The sequence below is a fragment of the Trachurus japonicus genome, chromosome 1 (genome assembly GCF_045865225.1).
Source record: "Trachurus japonicus isolate A0001 chromosome 1, Traja_1.0".
NCBI classification, from domain to species: Eukaryota; Metazoa; Chordata; class Actinopteri; order Carangiformes; family Carangidae; genus Trachurus; species Trachurus japonicus.
Window position 1 is genome coordinate 30766023 of NC_140907.1, and position 22694 is coordinate 30788716.

At 42.4% G+C, this 22694-nt stretch overlaps 2 protein-coding genes across 4 annotated transcripts; both read left to right on the forward strand.

Annotated features, from left to right (window-relative positions):
* Window positions 1-3130: 3130 nt before the first annotated feature.
* On the forward strand, window positions 3131-22633 carry LOC146992236 (beta-1,3-galactosyltransferase 5-like). 2 transcript variants are annotated; one of them, XM_085784981.1, is made up of 2 exons: window positions 3131-3282; window positions 21531-22633. In XM_085784981.1, exons 1-2 carry the CDS (start codon window positions 3270-3272, stop codon window positions 22541-22543), a joined length of 1026 nt encoding a protein of 341 aa, XP_085641107.1. In that variant the 5' UTR covers window positions 3131-3269; the 3' UTR covers window positions 22544-22633. The 2 variants fall into 2 exon arrangements, with proteins under 2 accessions (XP_085641107.1, XP_085641115.1); XM_085784989.1 differs by lacking the exon at window positions 3131-3282 and adding an exon at window positions 19209-19337 and having other exon boundaries at window positions 21531-22632.
* LOC146992237 (beta-1,3-galactosyltransferase 5-like) lies at window positions 3133-12390 on the forward strand. Of its 2 annotated transcripts, none has more exons than XM_085784970.1 (2): window positions 3133-3282; window positions 10547-12390. In XM_085784970.1, the coding sequence occupies exons 1-2, from the start codon at window positions 3242-3244 to the stop codon at window positions 11700-11702; spliced, it is 1197 nt and encodes a 398-aa protein (XP_085641096.1). In that variant the 5' UTR covers window positions 3133-3241; the 3' UTR covers window positions 11703-12390. The 2 variants fall into 2 exon arrangements, with proteins under 2 accessions (XP_085641096.1, XP_085641088.1); XM_085784962.1 differs by lacking the exon at window positions 3133-3282 and adding an exon at window positions 8861-9054.
* Window positions 22634-22694: the final 61 nt, after the last annotated feature.

Genomic DNA, 22694 nt, shown 5'->3' on the forward strand with positions numbered 1-22694 from the left:
ACATAATTATAGTCTATCTGTGGCGTTGGGCGTATACTGAGCCTGCAAGAAAATAAAATATTTGCTTTACCCTCTGGGCTCAGGTACATTTTTTTCTATTTCAAGAACTGGTATGACACTGAAACCTAATCCAGACCTGATGTAATATAACAAGCTTAGTGTTCACTTGTCAAACCACTTCCTTCTTCTAAAGAAAACTGTTGTTTGCCAACGAAGTCAACAAACTTGACACTGCAGATGCTTTCTTTTCTTAACAACACAACAACATTGAGCTGAGTCACTCAGTCAGTCAGCAACATTTACGTCCAAGAGGCTGAAGTTCAGGCAAGAATAACATCAAGGTGCTGACAGGTTTTAATCATTAATTATACAGGTATTTGGTAAACAAAATAAAAAAATAAATTAAATCTGGTTGAGAATTCAGTCGGCATCCTTCTTCACCTTTCCTGTGAGACTGTGCGTTAACATCTCATCCATGTTGTACAGTTACTGTTGAAGGAGCAGTTGAGCTTTTTGGGGGAATGCATTAATTTCCTTTTGCGGTCAACTGTTATTTATGTATTTATTCATGCTCATGTCATGTCTTAGTCCTTAACCTGTTCTCCTCTACTGGAACGTCTTATACGTCACTCGTTTCACACTCTCTTGACTATTCGGATGTATCTTTTTTTATTAGGGATCTCTTAAAGCAGAAGTAAGCGATATATTTGTGTTAATATAAGTCTTAAATAGTTATATCTTCCGACAGCAATCACTTACATAGAGTGTTTGGACTGAAACACGGGTCTCTCAGTCACTCTGCTCTGCTCTGAGCCGAAGAGAAAACATTTATCGTATCCTACAAGTTTAATCCAATGAGGAGAGAGAACGGCATGAAGGGCTGTGTGTGCAGCCAAGGGATGCGCCTGAATGTGGTGACGTAGGGACGAGGACCAATAGATCCATGACGAGGGCGGGGGCTGCTAACTCCGTCGACTGACAAGACGTTATGGTGCGTTCAAGGCATCCCGTAACTCGTGTTTTTCCGACCTGTGAAGTCGTACCAGTTCAATCTGGTATGAGTTCACAGGTCGGAAGTTACGAGTGGCCGTTATAGTGACTTTCACAGGTAAAACAGGTCGGAAAAACACGAGTGGGTTGCCTGGAACGCTACAAAGTCGTAAGTCGTGACTTGAAGCTGTGATTTACAATTTCAAAAGCTTGCCTGGAACGCAGCATTAGCCAAAATGACCGGATCGCTTACTTCTGCTTTAAATAAGATCTCCTTTAATACCCCAAAGTCCTCCATTTGGGGAACAGGCAGACATACAGAACAACCACAGAGCCTCTACAGCACTAATTATGAAAGAATATAGTCATAGTTTACATCAAATGAAACAGCAGAAGCTGGGCTACAACGTGTAAAAACCATGTTTATATGACCCAAACACAGCCCAAACACTACTCAAATAAACTAAACATCAAACTTCATGAAGCACCTCTGTGTGGACCCAGTCACCCTTCCGCTCAAATGAAAGGGCTACAAAGATTGGAAGATACATGTAGCACCCACGGCTACACAGAAGCTACACAGCAGCAAGGCAGAGAGAGAAGCCAACAACGAGCAAAGTCGAGCAAACAGACACTGCTTGGCCAAAACATGGTTGTACATTTCCTCTTACCTTTGCTGTTTTGCCGTGAAAAGTTTGTTTTACGGGTAAATCCACAATATTTCCAGTTTGAACTTTGACCTGTGTTACATCTAAATCGGTCCGGACGGGTTTCCTTTAGGGAATGAGCTGTCAATCACTCGAATAACCCAATCCGCTGCAGAAATAGAGGCTGATAGCCAAAAAAACAGCTCTCAGTGCAGATCTACGCAGAGCGACACAGAGGGCCTAGAAAGGAGTTGTTATTTAGTCCCGGTTGATTCTGTTTCAGTTAGTTTTAGCTGTGCCAAAAATGGACATTTTGGAAAGTTCGCCTGAATATTTTGTAGTAAAATCTCAATAATTTTGTACTGCTTCCCTTTATCAGAATCAACCACTGCAGAGACAATGTTCATACATTGTACAATCATTTGATAGAGGTTTTGAGCTTTGTAGCATCATTCTGAAGGACACTCATCTAAAATATGATTTTTTTGGGGGGGCGAATATTAATTTTATTTTATTTTTTCTGTGTGCCATCTTCATTTACGCTTCACCAGTAACACATATACTGAAATTTACACGTCTCAGCAATTTCTCATTTTTTTCCCCTTTTATGACACCAAAAGTATTCAAATAGACCTTGTGGTTGCAGAGATATACTCATGCAATTTCGAGAGAAGGCCTAGAAAATAGGCTTGGTTAGTATCTTTTAAAAACTGATTCATAATTTCTGTTTTGTTGCGTTAAATGAGATCCATCCAGCCCCCGACAGCAGCTGCAGAGCTGTGAATCACTGGATGACAGCATGCAGAGTCGTCTTCTTTGGACTGGACAGTCAAACAACATTAATCAATTTTTTTTAAATAAATGACTTATAAAGACAAACTTTCTGCTGCATCGACCTGGGTCTGTAACAATAGTTGCTCTGTTTGCCTCTTGACGTCTTACTTTGGTACACTGACACATCAACAGGAATGCCTCCCTTCCCTTTTTCATAATTACTGTGGTAAAGTCCCCTCCTAACACACACACACACACACACACACACACACACAAAAATCTCTCATGACCCCATGTAATAAATTTTCAGATAACTCTTCAGCCGCAGAATGAGCTGGTTTTGATTAAAGGACATTTCCAAACCAGGCTTTCGATTTGTGCGTCTGTGCGTGCGTGTGCGTGCGCGTCCACGTGTCTCTAACCAGGTGAACACTTGGTAGATAAATGACGAAAAAGTTGTTCCGCAAGTTTTGTCTACAAAGGTGGGAGAGCTTCAGATGTCACCGTGTCCCACTCCCACCCTTCTTCCTCTCTCCCTCCCTCCACCCTTCTTCCCCCCCTCTCTCTCTTCTCTCTCTCTGTCTCTCTCTCTCTCTTCCTGCTTCCCTCCCTCCCTCTCTCCCTCCCTCCCTCGCGCTTCCAGAGAATATTTTACCGTCATCATCCTGGGATGTCTTATTCGACACGCATGGGAGTTGTGCTTATATAGTTTGTTAGGACTCGGTGGCAAGTGGACGCTCTGAGCTTTAATGACTGTACAGATGTAAAAATCTATAGGATAGGAAGGAAACACGGAATTAAGGACGTAAGGAAGACTCGCTGCACTCATCATGGGGGATCTCAATCCTTTAGAAGTAAATGGGCAGAAAAGGTAAGAATTTAAAACCACCATACTCTTTTCAAAAAGCGCATGAAGTTTTTATCTACATACTATATTTTTTGTTATTAGTTTATTTAATTCAATTTAATTTATAGATTCATGTTCTGACGCACAGACTACTCATGGAAACTCCAGAATAAGTGCTCATGATGGATTTACTTTACTATGCCGGGCCCGGACTGCTTTATACCTGCAGGGCAACAACAGGTGGGTTGTGTGCGGATGGATGTAGGTGACAGATAATTAAAAAAGGAGATAGGCGCTATTGTTCCGCATCAACAAAGAGAAGTAGGCTACCTACCAGCCCCAACAACCAGGAAAGAGAGAGACAGAGGGGGTTTACATCGCGTTTCTTCTGGTGCGTATTTTACGCACGGACGTACAGTATAGCAGTGATTTATAAAGTTGCTTTGTGTGTGACACTTTGTTGCCCGACCAGTCACTCAGGTTTCACATCCATTTATCTATAGGCGACAGGAGGATCAGCTAAAAAAAAAAACAAAGCAACAATTCAAATCCTTTACTTCAATACAAATGCTTATGTTTGTATATGTTTTTTACACTTATCTTGTCTCATGTGATGTTTTTATGAGTTTCACGTTTTACATAAAGTCTTATATAAGTTGTATAGTACCACAGTGGGGCAGCAACGTAAATTTCGTTGAATTCTTTCAATGACAATAAAGGCAATCAATCAATCAATCAATTAATCAATCAATCAAATACCAACGCATTAGTGTGCAGAAGGTGTGATATATAGTGATAGTGATGATAGCAGGGGACTGAAACTTGACTCCATTAGACCACAGGGGAACACATAGGCCTATTACTGTGTGAGGACATGAGTAACGACTTTAAGACAGAAAGTATTTGAACTGGTGTCTACGGAAGAGTTTTTTTTTTAAAAAAGTTACCAGTGGGTCAAGATGGTTCAAATCTCAGAAAGGACCCTTGAGGGGAAATAGCACCAATTTAAGAAAGAATCATCAGATATATTGAAAATAATCAGTATCAGTTTACTGTCATTTTGTTTTAAATGTGCCATAAACTTTTGTCGGGATCTTAACAGAGAGAAAGAAAATATTGGCATTAAAGGGATAGTTCAACATTTTGGCAAATTGGCCCATTGCCATAATTGCTATAGTCATAGCAGTAGGTTCGTTACCTTTAATTGTAGGTGTAAGCTATTTTTAGTACAGCGGAGCGCAGCAGCTGGCTGCTCAGAGCTACGCTATGGAGGCTAAGGGAATTTCTTGGTTTCCCTCATTAAACTCATCAAATACAAAATCCCAAAACTCCACAGCGCTTTTGTAGACAAGTTGTGAGCTGCACAACCACCACGCTATGAGATAATGACGGAACGATACGAAACGGAGCCGTTTTCGAGGTAAATTCATACAAAACCGCTGATGCGCGTTGCGTTCAGGGACAGTTTTTCAGCAAGCAGTCTCCGTATTTACCCTGTACTTACCTCGAAAACGGCTCCGTTTCGCATCGTTCCGTCATTATCTCATAGCGTGGTGGTTGTGCAGCTCACAACTTGTCTACAAAAGCGCTGTGGAGTTTTGGGATGTTGAATTTGATGAGTTTAATGAGGGAAACCAAGAAATTCCCTTAGCCTCCATAGCGTAGCTCTGAGCAGCCAGCTGCTGCGCTCCGCCGTACTGAAAATAGCTTACACCTACAATTAAAGGTAATGAACCTACTGCTATGACTATAGCGATTATGGCAATGGGCCAATTTGCCAAAATGTTGAACTATCCCTTTAAGAGATAAGTCAGTGCTACTGTTGTAAATCTGAACTAAATAATCAAGAAAAAATGGGTTGATGTTACAAGGAGTTTTTTTTTTTGTCAACTCAAGTGTGAAGCGGATTAGATACTGTAGCCATTTAGGGGAAAAGATAGATGTTGTATTGGTGGATCAAGTGAGGACTTCTTGAAGGTATGAATGTATCTGAGTCAGCCTGAACCTGAGAAACCAGTTTGATTTTATCTGCAGGTATTCAGAGTTGAAGAGGTTAAGAAAACAAAGAAATGATATCTCTGCTCTTCAACAACATGGTGGACGTCAACAACACGTTAAATAAGATTTAGCTATCCCAGGAAACAAATAGTTGTATGACTGATGATTTAACTCTAATGGAAACAGCTGTGTACTTTCTTTGCAAAAGAGAAACTAAAGATTTGGATCATGTCACTCACTCCCCTGCAGAGCTGGTACGTATCACCATGGTTTTCCACGTTCCCATGGGACCCAGAGTTAAAAATTCACATGGGTAAATCATTGATCGTGTTTGTTAAAGGTGGTGGAAGAGTTGGGGCCATGGGCCGGAGAACAAGCAAATTCAATGTTTTATGCAAATCCAGATGGTTTCTTTTTTCTCTTATAAGTTTAGTGTACACTGTTTGACTCTGCACGCCGTAGGTCTGCATGCGCTCCCTGGCCCTCTAATTACCACATACTGTATGTTCAAGTTATTTTGAGAATGCCTCTTCCCATGATACTTTTTTGTCCCAGGACAGAAGGTTTTAGATGCACAAAACTTTTTAAAAAATCTGCCTCGTTCGCTTATTAGGGTCCGGACACACACACACGAGCTGGTTCTTAGTGTAAGATGATGTGGGTTCAAGCCCCAGCAAGGGTGATAATGATAGTACATCAATATACTGGATAGTCTTTGTGAAACAAAAGTACAAAATTTTAGAGTCATGGTAGATGATGTTTGACAAAAAAATATCAGAATTTTACCTCCAAAAATTATTATTATTATTATTTTTTTTTACAGTGGTTTCAAATCTCAATTTGAAACCACTTCTCAATTTGTGAAGCCACTGTAGAACTACTGCTTGCCAATCTATCTTCCTATTTGTTTCTCAGAATTGCCTAAATTTGCCAAAAATAGCCCGGACCAGACCCATATAATATTTATCATGTTCTTTGGTTTGAACAGCAACAGCCTCTTGCGTGAAGTTGATCTGTTGATCCGAATGCTAACTTGACACAGGTGGACAGTGTGATTCACAGTCATCTATAGGCAGGTGGAAGGTTAAAGGAATAGTTTACCAAAAAATGAAATTCAGCCATTAGTGAGTCACCCTCATGCTGATGAATACTCTGGAGTAGTTTCTTATTCCTCAAAGTGCATCTGGAGACCCGGGAGGTCAGTTCATAGTCCAATGGAAACTTTATATGAGATTAATAGGGACCGACACAAAAATGTCCATAAAACAAAAACTTTTAACACATTAACATTTAATCTTCCTCCATACTGCTCGTCCACTGCAATCCAAGTGTCCTGAAGGGATATAGTCCAGAGTTTATTGAAACAATGTCATTTAGGACATTTTTACAGCCTGAACAGTCGTGTATTGAATTTGTCTGGGGCGCGCTCTCGCGTTCACGCGATGCATGCGTGCATCGGGACCAACACAAACAGGTTCATAAAACTACAAAAACCTTGAAATATTCCTCCTTACTGCTTGTCCGTGGCAATCCTGAAGGGATATAGTCCAGAGTTTACTAGAAACAACGTCATTGAGGCAAGTCCAGTCACGTTTGTGCGTGAGCATGTACCAGGCAAATTCAATACAGGACTGCTTAGCCTGTAAAAATGTCCTAAATAATGTCCTAAAAATAAACATTGTTTCGAGTAAACTCACCCATCAGGACACTTGGATTGCAGCGGACGAGCAGTAAGGAGGAATACAAAACGTTTTTTGTGTCGGGCCCTATTGACTCTCATATAAGGACTTTGTTGGACTATGAACCGGCCTCCTGGGTCTCCAGATGCACTTTGAGGAATAAAAAACTACTCAGAAGTATTCATCAGCATGAGGGTGAGTCACTAATGACTGAATTTCATGTTTTGGTGAACTATTCCTTTAAAGGCAGTTTACTGGAGGGTTGGGGTGAAGGGGCAGAGCTGAGTCTGAACTGGAGGAAAGTTGGCAGGATGTGTTTTGTCCCAGAATGGAGGCCGACCAGTGAAATCACAAGGAAATCAAGCCAAACCATTAAAGGAAATCACCCAGAGAGGACGTGTGAGAAAAAAAATGAAGGGCAGTTGTTTGTTTGTGTTGTTTCTCTTTTAACCACAAAGTGACACAACAATGTGACGAAAGATGCAGAGATGAGTTTGGTGGGAGTTTATTTACTCTTGTGGGCTGTGAGCTGATGATCAGACTCAGCTGTGTGCGGCGACATGGATCGGTGGGGGATGAGCTGGGATGACCACACCCATCCATCGGCTTCCTCGCACAGGGATAAAGAGACAGACCAGAGGGAAAACAATCCACAGAGGGATGGAAAAGTAAAGAAAAGTGGACGGAGAACACAAATAGGAAAAGGAAGCAACCAACCCTGATGGTTGATGTTTTCTGTACCCGCGCTGTTACTCCATCAACAAAACTTAGTTGTCACTTCATCGTCCAAATTAAAACCACTGCATTTTTTCTTTAGAATCTTCTTAACCATCTTAATAAACATGTCAACAGAGGAACAGCGGGACTGTGTTTCTCGCTGCAATCTCTGGGGTTAGAAACCTGCATGTCTGTGACACAAGGCCATATCTGATCTAACCCCACCACCACCCCCCCACTCCCACTATACGGCCCTCATGAAGGAAGAAATCAACTGTGTTTCCTTGAACCAAACTGTAAACCGCTGTAAAACTAGGCACAGTAACATGATGGGAGTCAGGCCAGAGCCTTTTTAAAGAAGTTTATGGTGTAGTATAGGGGCGACTGGGGACGGTTGCAACATGGGACGGTTGCAACAAGTCTTATTTCTCCAATCAGAAACATGCTAGTGTGATGACACTCACACTGCACACGCACAGTTAGACCCAGAATAGAGAAGACATATCAGCTTCTGCTCCTGCTGCTTGTATTGACACAACGTTGTTTTATAGGTATGAAAGTAGCTTTTTTCATGAGCAGTATTTTTTGTCATACTGTCCTGACCTTTTGTATGAACAAGAAAAAGTTAAACAGTGAAATTGTGTTGAATATGTTGCAACTGTCCCCAACTGTCAGTTGCAACATCTGAATTCTTCCATAAGACATTGTGATTGGATATGTCATATGATCTTTAAATGGTATAATTAGCAGACATGTAAGTTTAATATGTAAAAGTTTGGTGAGTGTTAGTCCAAACAGTCTCTGAGTAATTGAGAAAAACGTAAAAAGTGTTGCAACTGAATACAACAACAATGTTAAAGAAGCAAACAAACTAATGCTTTTTTTTTTTTTTTAAAGAGAGGAATTAATCAAGTGATGCAAACTTAAACTCGTAAAGAAGAACCAGATGAGGGCATTTAATCATCTATAATTAAAATAATCATCATCATACTTAAATTTTTTTTTTTTAAATGAGCCTTAATTGCCGCGCCCCCTCGACACTCGCTGTAACTCAAAACCAACGCACCCTTCCGCGTGCGGTTTTGTCTTTGAGCTCGTGCAGAGTAGACAAACCCGCGTGCCCCCCGCGCGGCGCCCTGAGGAGAGTGAGGATGTACCGGAAACTTCTGTCAGCTCTGTGAACTCCACGACCAAGAACTCCACACTTCTCCACTTCTCCACTCATGGCGTCTCCTCCTCCTCCTCCCTCTCCCCCTCCTCTCCCTCCTCCTGCCCGGGTCCAGGGGCTCCGGCAGCGTCGGTCGTTCCTGCTCTCTCTGTCTCTGGGCTTCCTCCTGTCCGTGCTGCACGCGGCTCGGCCGGTGTCTCGCCGCCTCCTCAGGCTCTTCTCCTTCTCACATCAGTAAGCTCCGCGGACGCCCCGGCGCTTTGTGCGCTTTAAAGTTTTGTTGTTGTTGTTGTTTTTTGCTGCAGTCTTCTGTTCGCAACAGGTGCAGCCAGACAGAGACGTCGTGGTCCTCTTTGGTGCACTACTTTCTCCTCTCCTCGTTTAAAATTCAAAATACAGTATATTCTTGTTGTCTATAGTTTTCCTTTGAGTGGGATCAGGAGAGTTTTTCTGCCGAGCTACAACAAATTCAGATTAAATGTCTTTTTTTCAGTGCAGATACAAAACCTAATCCTATTTTTTTAACTCCACTTTCTGTTTCAGTTCTGTTGGAGCTGAGATTAACACGTTTGTTTATGACACAAGATAACAGTCACTTCTACATTAGAAAAGTAGGAAGTGAAACAATTGACAAGTGTCTTCATTCACCGTTTCCTATCGTTTATTCTTTAAGATGCTCTCTGACTTGGTGATGGTGATCCAAAATATAGAATAGCCTGATCACCTGACCTGTCCTGTATCATGGATAAGCCATGGTCCGCTGTTGCTTATATCTGGGCCTGTGTTAATTAGACCCACAATGAGGGAACTGATGTGAAAAGTCAAGTAACAGCTTTGCATTGCAAGAAAAACAACAACAACTAGAGAGGAAGTGGCGTTTTTTAAATATATGGATAGTCCACGAGAGGAAAGAAATGTTTGCACACCGGTAAATGCTCCCAAAAAGTTAATTAACAGAAGGTCAACGTTTCCATCTGAACAGATCTACTTCCGGACAGGGTTTTTTGGTAGTGCAAAAATGTGTCAAATGTGTCACCACCAGTCTGTTAAAGAAGAGAGATCAGTGAGAAGCAAGTTTTTATTTTTTATTTTTTTATTTTCACATATCAAAGTTAAAAAAGATATAACATATAAAATCCAAAACAATGTGAAGGGGAATGCCAAAAAACCCTCCAGGGGCTTGTAGGGTGGCATTCTCCGACTACAGTTCTAAGATAATGAGCATACATTTGTGAGGTACAAGTTCATGATCAAATCAAGCAACGGCACGCGCAGCATTTGTGCAACACATACTGTAGATTGAGATAAAGCGCGTCTGTGTCACTGTTTTAGACTCATGTTTCCTGTTGTGCTGCTTTTACTAAAGTGCAACTGTCGCTGGTGACAGGTTTTTTCCTCCACAGCCTCACAGCAGCTCTCATTTTCATTTTCATTTTTTTTTTTTTGGACGCTTTTTGTAAATGAACCACACACACACACACACACACACACTTAAAGGTGTGAACTCACTAAAAGGTCAGTTTGGTGCACACTTTTTGGCACGTGATGGTGTGTGTGTGTGTGTGTGTTCAGATATCACATACTTATGACTTCAACAGAACATTCAAATAAAAAGTGCCGTGTCATGATAACAGTATCTTTATGGTGCAGTTGTTTACTTGGCTGACAAAATTAAAGAGATATATAAAAACTCATCTATCTTCTTTTCTTTCTTTTTTTTTTTTAGGCAAATCGCCGAGAGCTTTTACCTCCAGAGGAAGATTTTGTTCCAGTACTGGACCAAGGTCATCTTCCTGCTTTGTCTGGGACTCTGCGCCCTGTGTTACGCCGTGTCCAACAGCTCCCTGTCGTGGGAGGACGTCCTCCCGCTGCGCAGCTCCAACAGTCGTCCTTATCAACCCCCCGCCTACCAAGTCCACCCAAGACACAGAGTCCAGCTGCGAGGAATCGACTTCACCACGCGGCAGCGGCCCGTCCTCACGTCAGCGGCCAAAACGTCTGCGGCCGAAACGTCTGCGGCAGACCCTCCGGCCACCACCGAGGGTCAGTACCACCAAGCCTACGCACGCAACTACCGCTTCATCATGGATAAGCCAGAGGCGTGCAAAACCACCAAGCCTTTCCTGGTCCTGATGGTTCCCGTGGCGCCGCACGACGTGGCGGCTCGGGACGCCATCCGGCGGACGTGGGGGAACGGCAGCGAGGTTCAGGGCGAGGCGGTGCTCACCCTGTTCATGCTGGGCCTCCGAGGAGGAGCAGACAGCAAGGAGCAGCAGGAGAAGCTCCAGCAGGAGGATCTGCTGCACCACGACCTGGTCCAGAGCGACTTCATGGACACCTACCTCAACCTGACCATCAAAACCATGGTGATCATGGACTGGCTGGCCACGCGCTGCCCGGCGGCCGCCTACGCCATGAAGATCGACTCGGACATGTTCTTGAACGTGGACAACCTGGTGATCATGCTGAAGAAGCCGGGCGTCCCCAAGGAGAAGTACCTGACGGGGATGCTGATGTGGGACCGGCCGGTGGTGCGTTCCAAGGACTCCAAGTGGTACGTGAGCGAGGATCTGTACCCGGACCCCCGCTACCCGACCTACACCCTGGGCATGGGCTACGTCTTCTCCAACGATCTGCCGGCGAAATACGTGGAAATCTCCAAAACAATCAAACCTTTCAACATAGAGGACGCTTATATCGGCATGTGCATGAAAAAGCTGGGACTGGCGCCGACGTCGCCGCCCGATCCGTGGCAGTTCAAAGCTTATAACACCAAATACAATCGCTGCGAATACTCCAAAATCATCACCTACATCCTGGGCTCTGCTCAGGAGCTGATCAACTATTGGACAGACTTGAAGAAGCCTGGAGCGCCTTGTTAGCGCAATGACTGTGACAAAACACACACAAGGGTGGAAGGGTCTGGGTGACGGGGGCGTCAGGAAGTTAACTTATTTTTATAGGATATATTTCTAATATATTTGTTTATAGTTTTCCATTTCAGAGATTTATGAACAACTTCACCACACTACTTTCTGAATTGGGTGTATTTAAAAGTCCAACATGGTTGGCAACAAAGAAAAAAATATGAAGGAAATGTTTTTTTTGTTTTGTTTTTTTTGGCTTTTTCTCTCTTTTTTTATTTTAGCAAAAGTGAAAATATGAGTGAGTGAAATTAAAAGAACAATTAAGAGTTGGGTTCTGCATCACATTGTACATGTGTGTGAGCTGTGCACTAGAAAACCTTGATAAGCAATAAACAAAGAGGGCGAAGACCGCTTGAAGCCGGTGTAACAAATGCAGGTTTAAAAGAGAAACGGCTTCATAACTGTGGAAAGCTTTCAGTGTGTTTGCTCGATAGATTTTATGGAGAGCTGTTATATTCAACTTTGTTTACAATAATACTTCTAAGGCTCTCTCTGTTTTACTGTAAGTATAAGGCTGTAAGAAGTCACTGACTACTGGAAGAACATGTAAAAGATATTATTTTCCTGTATATTTTGAAGATGTCTAATTTTTTTTATTTAAAGAATTTATTAATAATAAAAGAAGCCAAACTATTGAAGACTTAATATTCGTAGCCACTGTTACTTCATTTAAGTTTATTGTCTTGTCTGCAGTTTGAACAGTTTGCAGCACAGAGTGATCCTGAACGTTGACTACATATGAGACTCCTGATCAAAACTGTAAACGTGCTCTGATGTTTGCTCTGCACAAAACCCCCCCCCAAAAAACCATGCAGCCAAGTTTGTTATCACAGGTTATGATTCGCAGTTTCCTTTGGTTGTGTAGACTTCCCTTTGCTACAGCTCAGGAAAGACACACACACACACACACATGCAGAAGGAATTTCACATTGCAGAGACTGTAACTCTAACAGTAAAGCTTCATATCATTTAAGAAATTACATTGTCTGCACAGAATAAGGTTGGGATCTGTCATGGCCTAGCTGGATAGATGATGCTGAAATCGACTCTTTCAAGGGGATGTCACTATATTTAGTATAAAAACTCGAATCATGCTATAGATCTATTCTTGGTTAAATCTACTTGTGGTTGTCACTGGTTTCACTCTGTAGAGGTTAGAGCACCCTGATGACACTGCTCTGTGTATACTATACACAATACATTAACTATTGACACAGTCTACAAATGAAATTTCCTGTAAAAAAAACAAACAAAAAACGGTCAAAACGTTAAACTGACTGATATATTTTCTCAATGAGGAACCAGGCAATGCATTATAGAAAGCTGTTGAAGAAACCTCACTGTATGGAGATAGGATCTCGTACTGTGTTTTGACCAGATACTCACTTCTGTTTGGCTGCATGATGGGAAAGGAACAAACAAAACCAGATTGCCTTCCTCTCCTGGGAAGGTCTGTGGTTGTGTTGATACTGTATCCCTGTCTTCCTGTCAGTGCTTCTGTTTTTTTTTGTTGTTGTCATATTCGTGATTGTGAGAGACTTTCAGGGGAAAGTTCATTCTAGGTTAACCACAACTGTATCGTTCTTGGTACTTTCTTCTGTCTTGGACGGACTGGATATAGGAGTTGCTGTTTTTTTTCATTTGCACCAAGGACAAGTGTGTCGTAGCAGTTATTCATTCATTCATTCAGGGAAATAACGCCCAGAGGCATAAGGAAGTTAATCTGTTACCGGCTCGGCTGCATCTGTTACTGGTGTTGCAAAGTTACAATGGTTTAAAAAGTTGGATCACCCCAGAATTTGACTCACCTTTGAATAATCACATGGAAAACAGGTTTGACGGATGGCACCTATGTATATGGCTAAGCTTCAAGGTGACCCGACAGTGAAGGTGGACAGGACAGGAAGTGGGGATTTGAATAATGTTGAGGAAAGCATGTCAAAATTGGCTCTTTAGGCAAAATAAAGAGCTTGGAGATTGGAAAACCTCTTGTCTGTGATTGGCGTCTGGACTCTACTCAGCTGACGAAACATCTTGGCAACAACACAGTGAGCAGGTGTGACTGCTTGTCCGATGTGTTTGAGAAAAGTTGATTTTATTTTTTACAGCACCAATTCACAGCTGACGATATCTCACGGTGGCACTGTTCAAACAGAGGAGGTCCGTCTGGAACCTTCTCTGGTTAATTTTTATTAACAGCGAACGACCAGGAGCAAATAAACGAAAAAACAAAATTAAAAAAAACAAACATGGGAAATATCATAGAGGAGAGTGAAGTGATATTTCCCATATCCACAATAAAACAATATGCTGCTGCTGCTGCTGGAGGAAACATCCACTGTTATAGTTTGTTTCTCAGTGGACAGCCATGATGTTTGCATGTTTAATTATCCAAAAGAGTTAGAAAAACAAATCCTAATGAACATTGTTTATATTTCATTACTAACTTCATTAGTGCAATGGTCTTCCTACACCTCTCACAGAAGATGAGATGGTTTAGTTAGAATAATTCACTCGTTCTTCATAGTAAAAATACATGTTAAAACGTTTTTAATGTACATTGGAAAGACCTAAATATAAAATACAATAGTTCTATATACAGTAACAAACAGTTTTTGTACAACTTATTCATTTTAAGTTGTTTTTTTTGCCATTGTAAGATAGGACAGTGGAGGTAAGACAGGAAACAAGGGGGGGGGGACATACAGAAGGTCATGGCCAGGAGTCAAACCAGCGATCTCCTGCACAAGGGCCAGAGCCAATACCAGACATGCTTTCTGATCCCTCCACCCCCTCCTTTTAAAGGAGTGAGGATGTGGTCATCAGAGGTTAAAGATTCACAAATGCATATGCTAATTATGACAACACTGAAAATTTTGATAAAATAGTGACTTTTTTTTTCATCCAAATGGTCACAGATCGACTTGTGAGGCCTGATAACGTTTGGCAAAAAATGATGTTGCGTCAGTGTAATTCAGGAAGAGCAGGGTGTGTCCATGTTTCCTGTGAATTGCACCAGCAGCGCAATAAAACCACAAGTTTCTAATTCTGCTTCTCATTGTTTTACACAACCTTTCATAAAGAGATATTCCGGTGTAAATTTAACCCGTGGTCTAACTCACCATGAGACACAGTAGAAGGGTTAGAGAGATCCTGCAAACTACTCTAGTTATAGCAACTTCTGCAAAGACCACACAATAGCAATATACTGCTGTTGATTCCTCCACGAGCCAACCGCGATCAAAAAAGCCACTCATAGCCACAAATAATGCTCAAAACAGCAACAAACTTCATCAGCAGTACAAACAGGGTCCGAGCCCATAATACGAGGCATCAAACACCTGCTTGCTTTGCCTGGTTTCTATAGAAAAGAGACGAAAACACAGCTCACCCACTCTCCTCAAATCAAACCTACAGTAAAATGTATCTTTGGGTCCTTCATTTTAAGCCTCCTGTTGTGCAAACATGTTTTTACATCTAAAAGTTTAGTATATTTATATGCTCACATGTGTCAGGTGGAAGTGTTAAAGCTACTGCAGGGAGATAACTTCAGTTAAATATGAAATTGAAACAAAATATAAAACAATAAAGTTACACAAGTTTTAATGGGGACGTGCAAAGAAGAGCTGTGTGAGCGCTCACGTTCACAGGCCTCTTGGCTTTTGCACACGTGCTGCTACACAAAGGTGAGGTGTTGAGTGTGGACTTCCTGTTGTTGGGTTTGTCTTCACAATGGTCAGGGGGAAAGAAAAGGGGGCGGGGCCTGTTATACAGATATTAAATGAACAATGTTTATTGAAAGAAAACGTGCCACTTAAATCTTTAATTAGTACATCAGGTTTCATCTGGCCATCAGGTTTATATATTAATGAGTAGCTGTCTGAGGTGTCAAGCTGCGACACCAGCACGGACGGGATATCAAGTTACAAGGTCTGGAGTGTCATTGTTTGCTGACGTTCAAACAGTATCACTCATCTCCTTTCAGATAATGTTGACTACCTCGTGTCTTCGTCAGAGCGTGACATTTGATACAGCTCGGACTCAGATGTCTTTGAGTCTTCACTAAGTGTTTATACAGTATATTTTCAGTTTGAAGAGAATCTGTGGGAAAAATCTGTTTCACATTATTAGGACCAGTCGTTAAAGCTGATCATTTATCGCCCTGGTGGGATTTGCATGATGGGAATCAGCACGGTGTTCATGACCAGTCAAAACTTAAGGTCACTTTAGACTTGTAGTCAACACCGCCTGACCCGAGACCAAGACACTACCAAGACCAGAGAGTATCAAGGCCGAGACAAGACCAAGACCAAGACAGACCAAGTCAAGACTAAGACCAGTTGAGCTCAAGACCGACACCGAGAACGAGACCAAAAAAACCCAACAGTTACACCATATTTTGCTATTCCACATGAGTTGTAGAACGCGAGAGTACAAGTGCCAACGCGTCTGTGTCACAAAATGCATGTGATTGGTACCACTTGAAGGGGCCATATAAATAATGATATCCAAATAAAAAGCATGCCTGCCTGGATATTGTAGGCTACAAATCCCTTTGAGACCATTCTGCAAGTCCGAGACATTGCGAGACCGAGAGACCTGAGACCGAGAGACCCGAGACCAAGACCAAACACTGTCGAGACCATGACAAGACCAAGACCACAAAAAAGTGGTCTTGAGACCAAGACCGGTCTTAAGAACTACAAGTCTAGGTCACTTTATAAGAATTTTATGATGTAGTTTCAATTTGTAGTTTCAAAATGTATTTGATTCAGGTGCAAACATGACAAAAGCTGTGTAACTTCAGATGAGTGAGAGCTGCATCATGTAGGTTATGTAACAGCAGTAGCTAGTGGTCATTTTTGGAAATTGTCAATATTGAAAACAGTGTGACACCTAGTGGTGGAGAAAGGCTATTACATGTTGTTCAGTCAGGAGCAGGATGCCTAAAAGCACTTGTATGTTACAGTATTTTCTTTTCATTTAGGCCTAAACACTTTGAAGAGCTCTGTGATTGAGCTTTGACTAACTGTTTGGTTTGTACAAGTAACAATTAGTTTTAGACTTCCAGATCATTTCCATATTAGTCATGCAAGAATACATTTTCTAATAACATACTGGCAAATATGAACAAATAGTATCTTTAGGAAATCAGATCTGTTCATGTAGACTCGACTGGCAGGTCTGAAAAAATGGTGAATGACAGGTATTTGATCTCTGTGAGTGTTACACCCAGGTTTCTTGTTATTAGCCCACATGAGTCTGATGCTCTGTTTCACCAGTGATGATTGTTGTTTTAGATACTGTAATGACTCTCGTCCAAGTTATTTGTTGGTGCCACAGGAGTCTGGTTTCGATGCATCATTGAGACTTGTTGCGTCACATTATGGGGTTGGTTATGTCTGATATCAAAACTTTGAGGACGTATTTAATTATTTTGGTAAAGAGGAAAGGACAATGTTGTAGATAGGGGAGAGATTGTGGTGTAAACACTTTCACATAGATGCATGGCTTCTTTTACCCCTCGCTCAAACCATCTGCCCTCCCTGTCCAGACTGTGAACTTCACTGTTTTTAAAGGGATAGTTTAGACATTTTGGCAAATTGGCCCATTGCCATAATCCCTATAGTTTTAGGAGTAGGTTCGTTACCTTTAATTGTCGGTGCAAGCTATTTTTAGAACAGCGGAGCAGAGCGCGAGCTGCTCAGAGCTACGCTACGGAGGCTAATGGGATTTCTTGGTTTCCCTCATCAAACTCATCAAATACACAATCCAACAACTCCAAAACGCTCTGGTGGACAAGTTGTGACCTGCACATTCACCACGCTATGAGATAATAACAGAACGTTACCAGACAGAGTTGTTTTAGAGGTAAATTCATGCAAAACTCAAACTGCTGATACGCATTCCCGTTGGTGGCAGTTTTTCGGCAAGTAGTCCCTGCATTTACCTCGAAAACAACTCTGTCTCATAACGATTTTTAAATGCATAATGAAGTCTGACTGGATTTGGGAGAAACATGTCAAAATTGTCAATTTAGGATAAATATAATCTATTGTAAGTGTTTTTACAACTTCAAAATGGTGCAAATGAATAAATCAAACAGACCTGCACATAGTTTAATCCTCATATTATTGATTTATTCAATCAATATTTTGGTTGACAAAACATTAATTTTGAAGGAAAGCTAAATTATTTAGTTTATCACGGACAAAAGGAGAAATCATGAAGGTGTGTGTGTGTGCAGCTGGTTTGACTGGGTTACACCGGGGGGGCGGGGCAAAGTGTGGGCGGAGCTCAGCCTCAGGTGAGGAAGTAGCAGCAGCAGCGTCCAGGATCTGTATCATGTCCGCGCGGTGAGCTCGACTCAGTGGAGGAGCAGCAGTGACTGAACAGGGATGAAGGACCACGGTGACAGGAAGTCCAGTTACACACACAGACCACAGGTACAGGTGGTTCTATAACCCAGGTGTTGTTTACTTTGTAGACCCACAGTGACTGACTTCCGCCCTCCGCGTGGCCGTGAGTCGGTGAGTCATCCTACAGCAGGAAAAGTAAAAAGTTTATCAAACTCAGCGGGAGGTTGACTTACAATCAGTTCCACACGTGTTAGTTCCATAATAACCTGTTGTTACCCAGTATAGCTACCGCGCAGAGACTGAAGATGTTGTTGTTTTACCTCCTCACAAATGGTTTATCTATGTTGACTGAACAATGCAAATATTTAAATAGGCTATGTTTAACTGAAACATACATTTGGACTTTTCCTCACATGAAACGTTGATACACGGAGGAAATAAAACTTTATGCGTCATTATCCTCGAGTAATTATCCAGCTGCAGGCCACATCTGAATGATAACTGATGGAAAATGAACTCTGAGACAGTTGAAGTATCACAGTCAAAATGCAAAACAACTGAACATGATCCACCACAGTGAGTTTAATCTACACATGAGAGCTGAAGCCTTCATTATCGAAGTGCAAAGAGATGGAGATTGTGGTGGTTTATAGGCTTGAGGTGCATTTTCCTTCTGGCACGACTCCAGAAAAATGTAAGTGAACATATAGGCGTGCTAGATGACAGAATATGAAATTAATATAAGAGCTGTTAATAATAATAAGGTAATATCTCAGGTGACAGGTGAGACATGTGGTGACATGATGATGTTTGAGGTCAGTCAGACACAGACACCAAATGTATAAGGATTTTAATTAGAAGTTAGACTGAAGTTTATCTGTTTATCTAAAAGTGAAGCTTTCTGAAATCATCTAAGAATAATTATCCTAACCTGTGTGCGAGCCATGGATAATGGGATCTTTGAAAGAATTAATCGATAATTAGTTTGGGTTTGTTAAATTGAGGGGAAATGATTTAGCAACAGCGTGAACATTTGGCTGTGTGTGTGTCTCTCAAGACGTCAGTGTGTATCAGTGTGTGTATCTGCTGTGGGCGGAGGCGGAACTGAAGCAGGGGCAGGGAGACGGAGCTGCTGGACCGAGCCGCTCAAGTCTGTGTGTGTTTTCGGTCGGTTTCCTGAGTGTGTATGTGTGTGTGAGAGTGTGTGTGTCTGTGCTGTGGGAAAATGACGGTGAGTGTTAATATATTGGCGCCTGAAAATAAGAGAATTCAGAAAAGTGGTGGAGTTTGTTGAAGGAGGAGCGAGCTTCACTTCCTCATCCTCATCATCTGCTCCTGTTAATGTTTGTTATCCTGCGGGTTCCTTGTTTCCGGCCCTTGTGACGTCTTTATTGAGATTTGTTCTATACATAATATATCGTATAGTTTCTATCATAATAGAAACGTAGCGTATAGGCTATTATGGTGATATCATGGCGCTTGACTCTTCCTCGTTGATAATTAGGATACCTGCTGATTCAGTTTCCACCGCGTGTTAATACCACAGTGGCGCGTTGAGTAAATAGTTTCACTATCCATGCTTCATTTATCCTACAGTAAATACAACTTAAATGCAAAGAAAGTAGCTAAATATGTAACATAATATCTTGAATGGGTTTTATATTTTAATAGTTTATTTGTTTGCATAGCCTATGTGTGTGGATATTGAGGAAATGTGTTATACATTAGGCCTACTCATAAAGTTAGGGATACTGAGCTTTGGGATGAACATTCAGAACGCACCATAACCTTTTCAGATGAACTTAACCTTCTCTAAACCTTTGAATACACATGTCCAGTCCAACTGTTTCAGTGCTTATAACATAATATGCTGTTCTCTAACAAGGTGAGTAATTAACCACAGACACAACAACAGTCTGATCCATGAATCCACCTCTAAATGTTCTGGTTTAGGGACAGTTTGTATTGAACCCGTCCTCTTCATCATGCTGTTTACATTCTGACACCATGAGACCAAGACCACACCTGTATAACGATCCATCAACAGTATGGGCCATGTCGAGGCTTCAGACAATGGGATGTTGTCAGAAGGAAGTGTCCACAGAGCTCAGAGTGTCACAGTGTCATCGGCAGGTTGAACAGAGAAACAGAGAAACTCGAAAAGTCACAGAAAGACAGAGGAGTGGACGTCCGTTGGCCACATGACAACTTACCGACAGATTGACATTGTTCTGTTATGATTGTACGGTACCCATCACTGTTGTTAGCTTTTGTTTCAAAACAATGTTGGAGATGAAGAAATTACCACTCCATACTTTTACTTAAAGGGATAGTTCAACATTTTGGCAAATTGGCCCATTGCCATATAGTCTTTAGCAGTATGTTTGTTACCTTTAATTGTCAGTGCAAGCTATTTTTAGAGCGGCGGAGCAGAGCCGTGAGCTGCTCAGAGCTACGCTACGGAGGCTAATGGGATTTGTTGGTTTCCCTCATCAAACCCATCAAATACACAATCCAACAACTCAAACACTCTGGTGGACAAGTTGTGACCTGCACATTCACCACACTATGAGATAATAACTGAACATTACGAGACAGAGTTGTTTTAGAGGTGTGACAGTGGTGGCCCTCTTCACCTTGCCACATTCTGGCGTTGTTGGCAGGATCCATGTAGCACTAGGGGTGGGTCCATGGATTCCTAATGTGTGGCAGCCTGCGCGGATGATTTGCCCTGGCTACTTGGCCAAAGGGATGTGGGTGTGGGTTCAATCCCCGCCCGGGCCCTCTTCACCTTGCCACAGAGGCAAATGCAGAGACTGCTAGCCAAAATGTTGAACTATCCCTTTAAAAGCCCTACTTTCATGATATAATCTCACTGATGCATGAACTTTTTAAAAATTTTCCAGAAAATGCGACTTTTGAATATTACTAATGTTTTGTGAGTTGTGTATGTCATCAACAACAAAACAGCACATTTTACTCCTCAGTTGTTTTATGTGTAAACAAAAACCAAAATAAATGAACCCGCGTCTCTCTCAAATCGCCACAAAATGTTGACCACAGCTGACATCAACATTTCTCCCGGTTTTCTGCAGAAAACGATTAGTTTGATTAAGAGCTATGATGTCACTATATTAACAGTAGACAGATGTTGTCACCATGGAAATGTCACAACTGTGCGAGACACAATTAAGAGGCTTTACAGATGTGCATAGATGGGATCAAACTATAGCTGCTGCAGAAAATATTGATCGCTGTGATAGAAACATCTGGTTGATTGATTGATGAAAGTCAAAGCTTCAAGCCTGTACTGTTAAATGTTAAATATGAGTCACTGGTTTTACTAAACCATGTTCAACCTGATGTTACAACATTGTAAACTGTTTTATTCTGTGTGATAACAACGAGTCTCTTCTCTCTGTAGTTTTAATGGAGCCTAAGAGGAAATACTGCAAGTGGATTTTAATCTGCACCCCGGTAACAGGGATACTCTTCCTCCTCTACTTCGGCTTCGATTGGAAATCATTTTCTATACCTTTACCATCACCAGCATTATCATCATCATCATCCTCATTACCACCATCGCCGTATTATGTGGCTTATCCAGGAAACTACGAGTTCATCATGGACGACACTCCGACCTGTAAGACCGGGACTCCCTTCCTGATCCTCATGGTTCCGGTTGCGCCGGGGAACGTGGCGGCGCGGGACGCCATCCGTCAGACGTGGGGGAGCGAGAAACAGGTTCTGGGTCGGCAGGTGGACACCGTCTTCATCCTGGGCCGGCCGTCGGGAGCGGACGCCGACGCCGAGCGGCGGCAGCAGGAGGAGCTGCGGCGGGAGAACGAGCGGCACCGCGACCTGATCCAGAGCAGCTTCCGGGACAGCTACGGCAACCTGACCATCAAGACCATGGTGATGCTGGAGTGGCTGGTGCTGCGCTGCGCCGCCGCGGCCGCCTACGCCATGAAGGTGGACTCGGACGTGCTCCTCCACGTGCCCAATCTGGTGAAGCTGCTGCAGGACCCCGGCACGGCGCGCACCAACTACATGACCGGTTTGGTGTGGTGGCACAGCCCGGTGCTGAGAAACCCCTTCGTCAAGTTCTACATGCCGAGACACGTGATCGCCGAGGACGAGTACCCGCCGTACCCGCTCGGCATGGCCTACGTCATGTCCCTGGACCTGCCCGCCAAGATCCTGGTGGTCTCGCCTCAGATCAGACCCATCTACATCGAGGACGCCTACCTGGGCATGTGCCTCAAACGCCTGAACATCTCCCCCACGAACCCCCCGGAGTCGACCATGTTCCTCGTGGACCCCCGTCACCCGCTGAGCGGCTGCAGCCTCTCCAAAGCGGTCGCCGTGATGACCACGAGCGTCCAACAGATGACAAGCTACTGGACGAGGAGCAGAAAGCCAGAAGCCAAATGCTGAATTGCTATACTCAGGAGTTTATTTATATGACGTGTTTTGTTTTCAGACGTTTTATGTTTTATGTCTCTTTCATCACAGACACAGACGAGACAATAAGATGGATTATAAATTATGATTAAAAAAAACAAAACGAAAAGGCAGATTTTTCTAC

Excerpts from the sequence above, each read along its gene's own strand:
- LOC146992237 (XM_085784962.1), top strand. The coding sequence starts at position 8,876 with ATGGCGTCTCCTCCTCCTCCTCCCTCTCCCCCTCCTCTCCCTCCTCCT. Across the intron at positions 9,055-10,546 it reads CTCTTCTCCTTCTCACATCA|GCAAATCGCCGAGAGCTTTT; the intron begins GTAAGCTCCGCG and ends TTTTTTTTTTAG.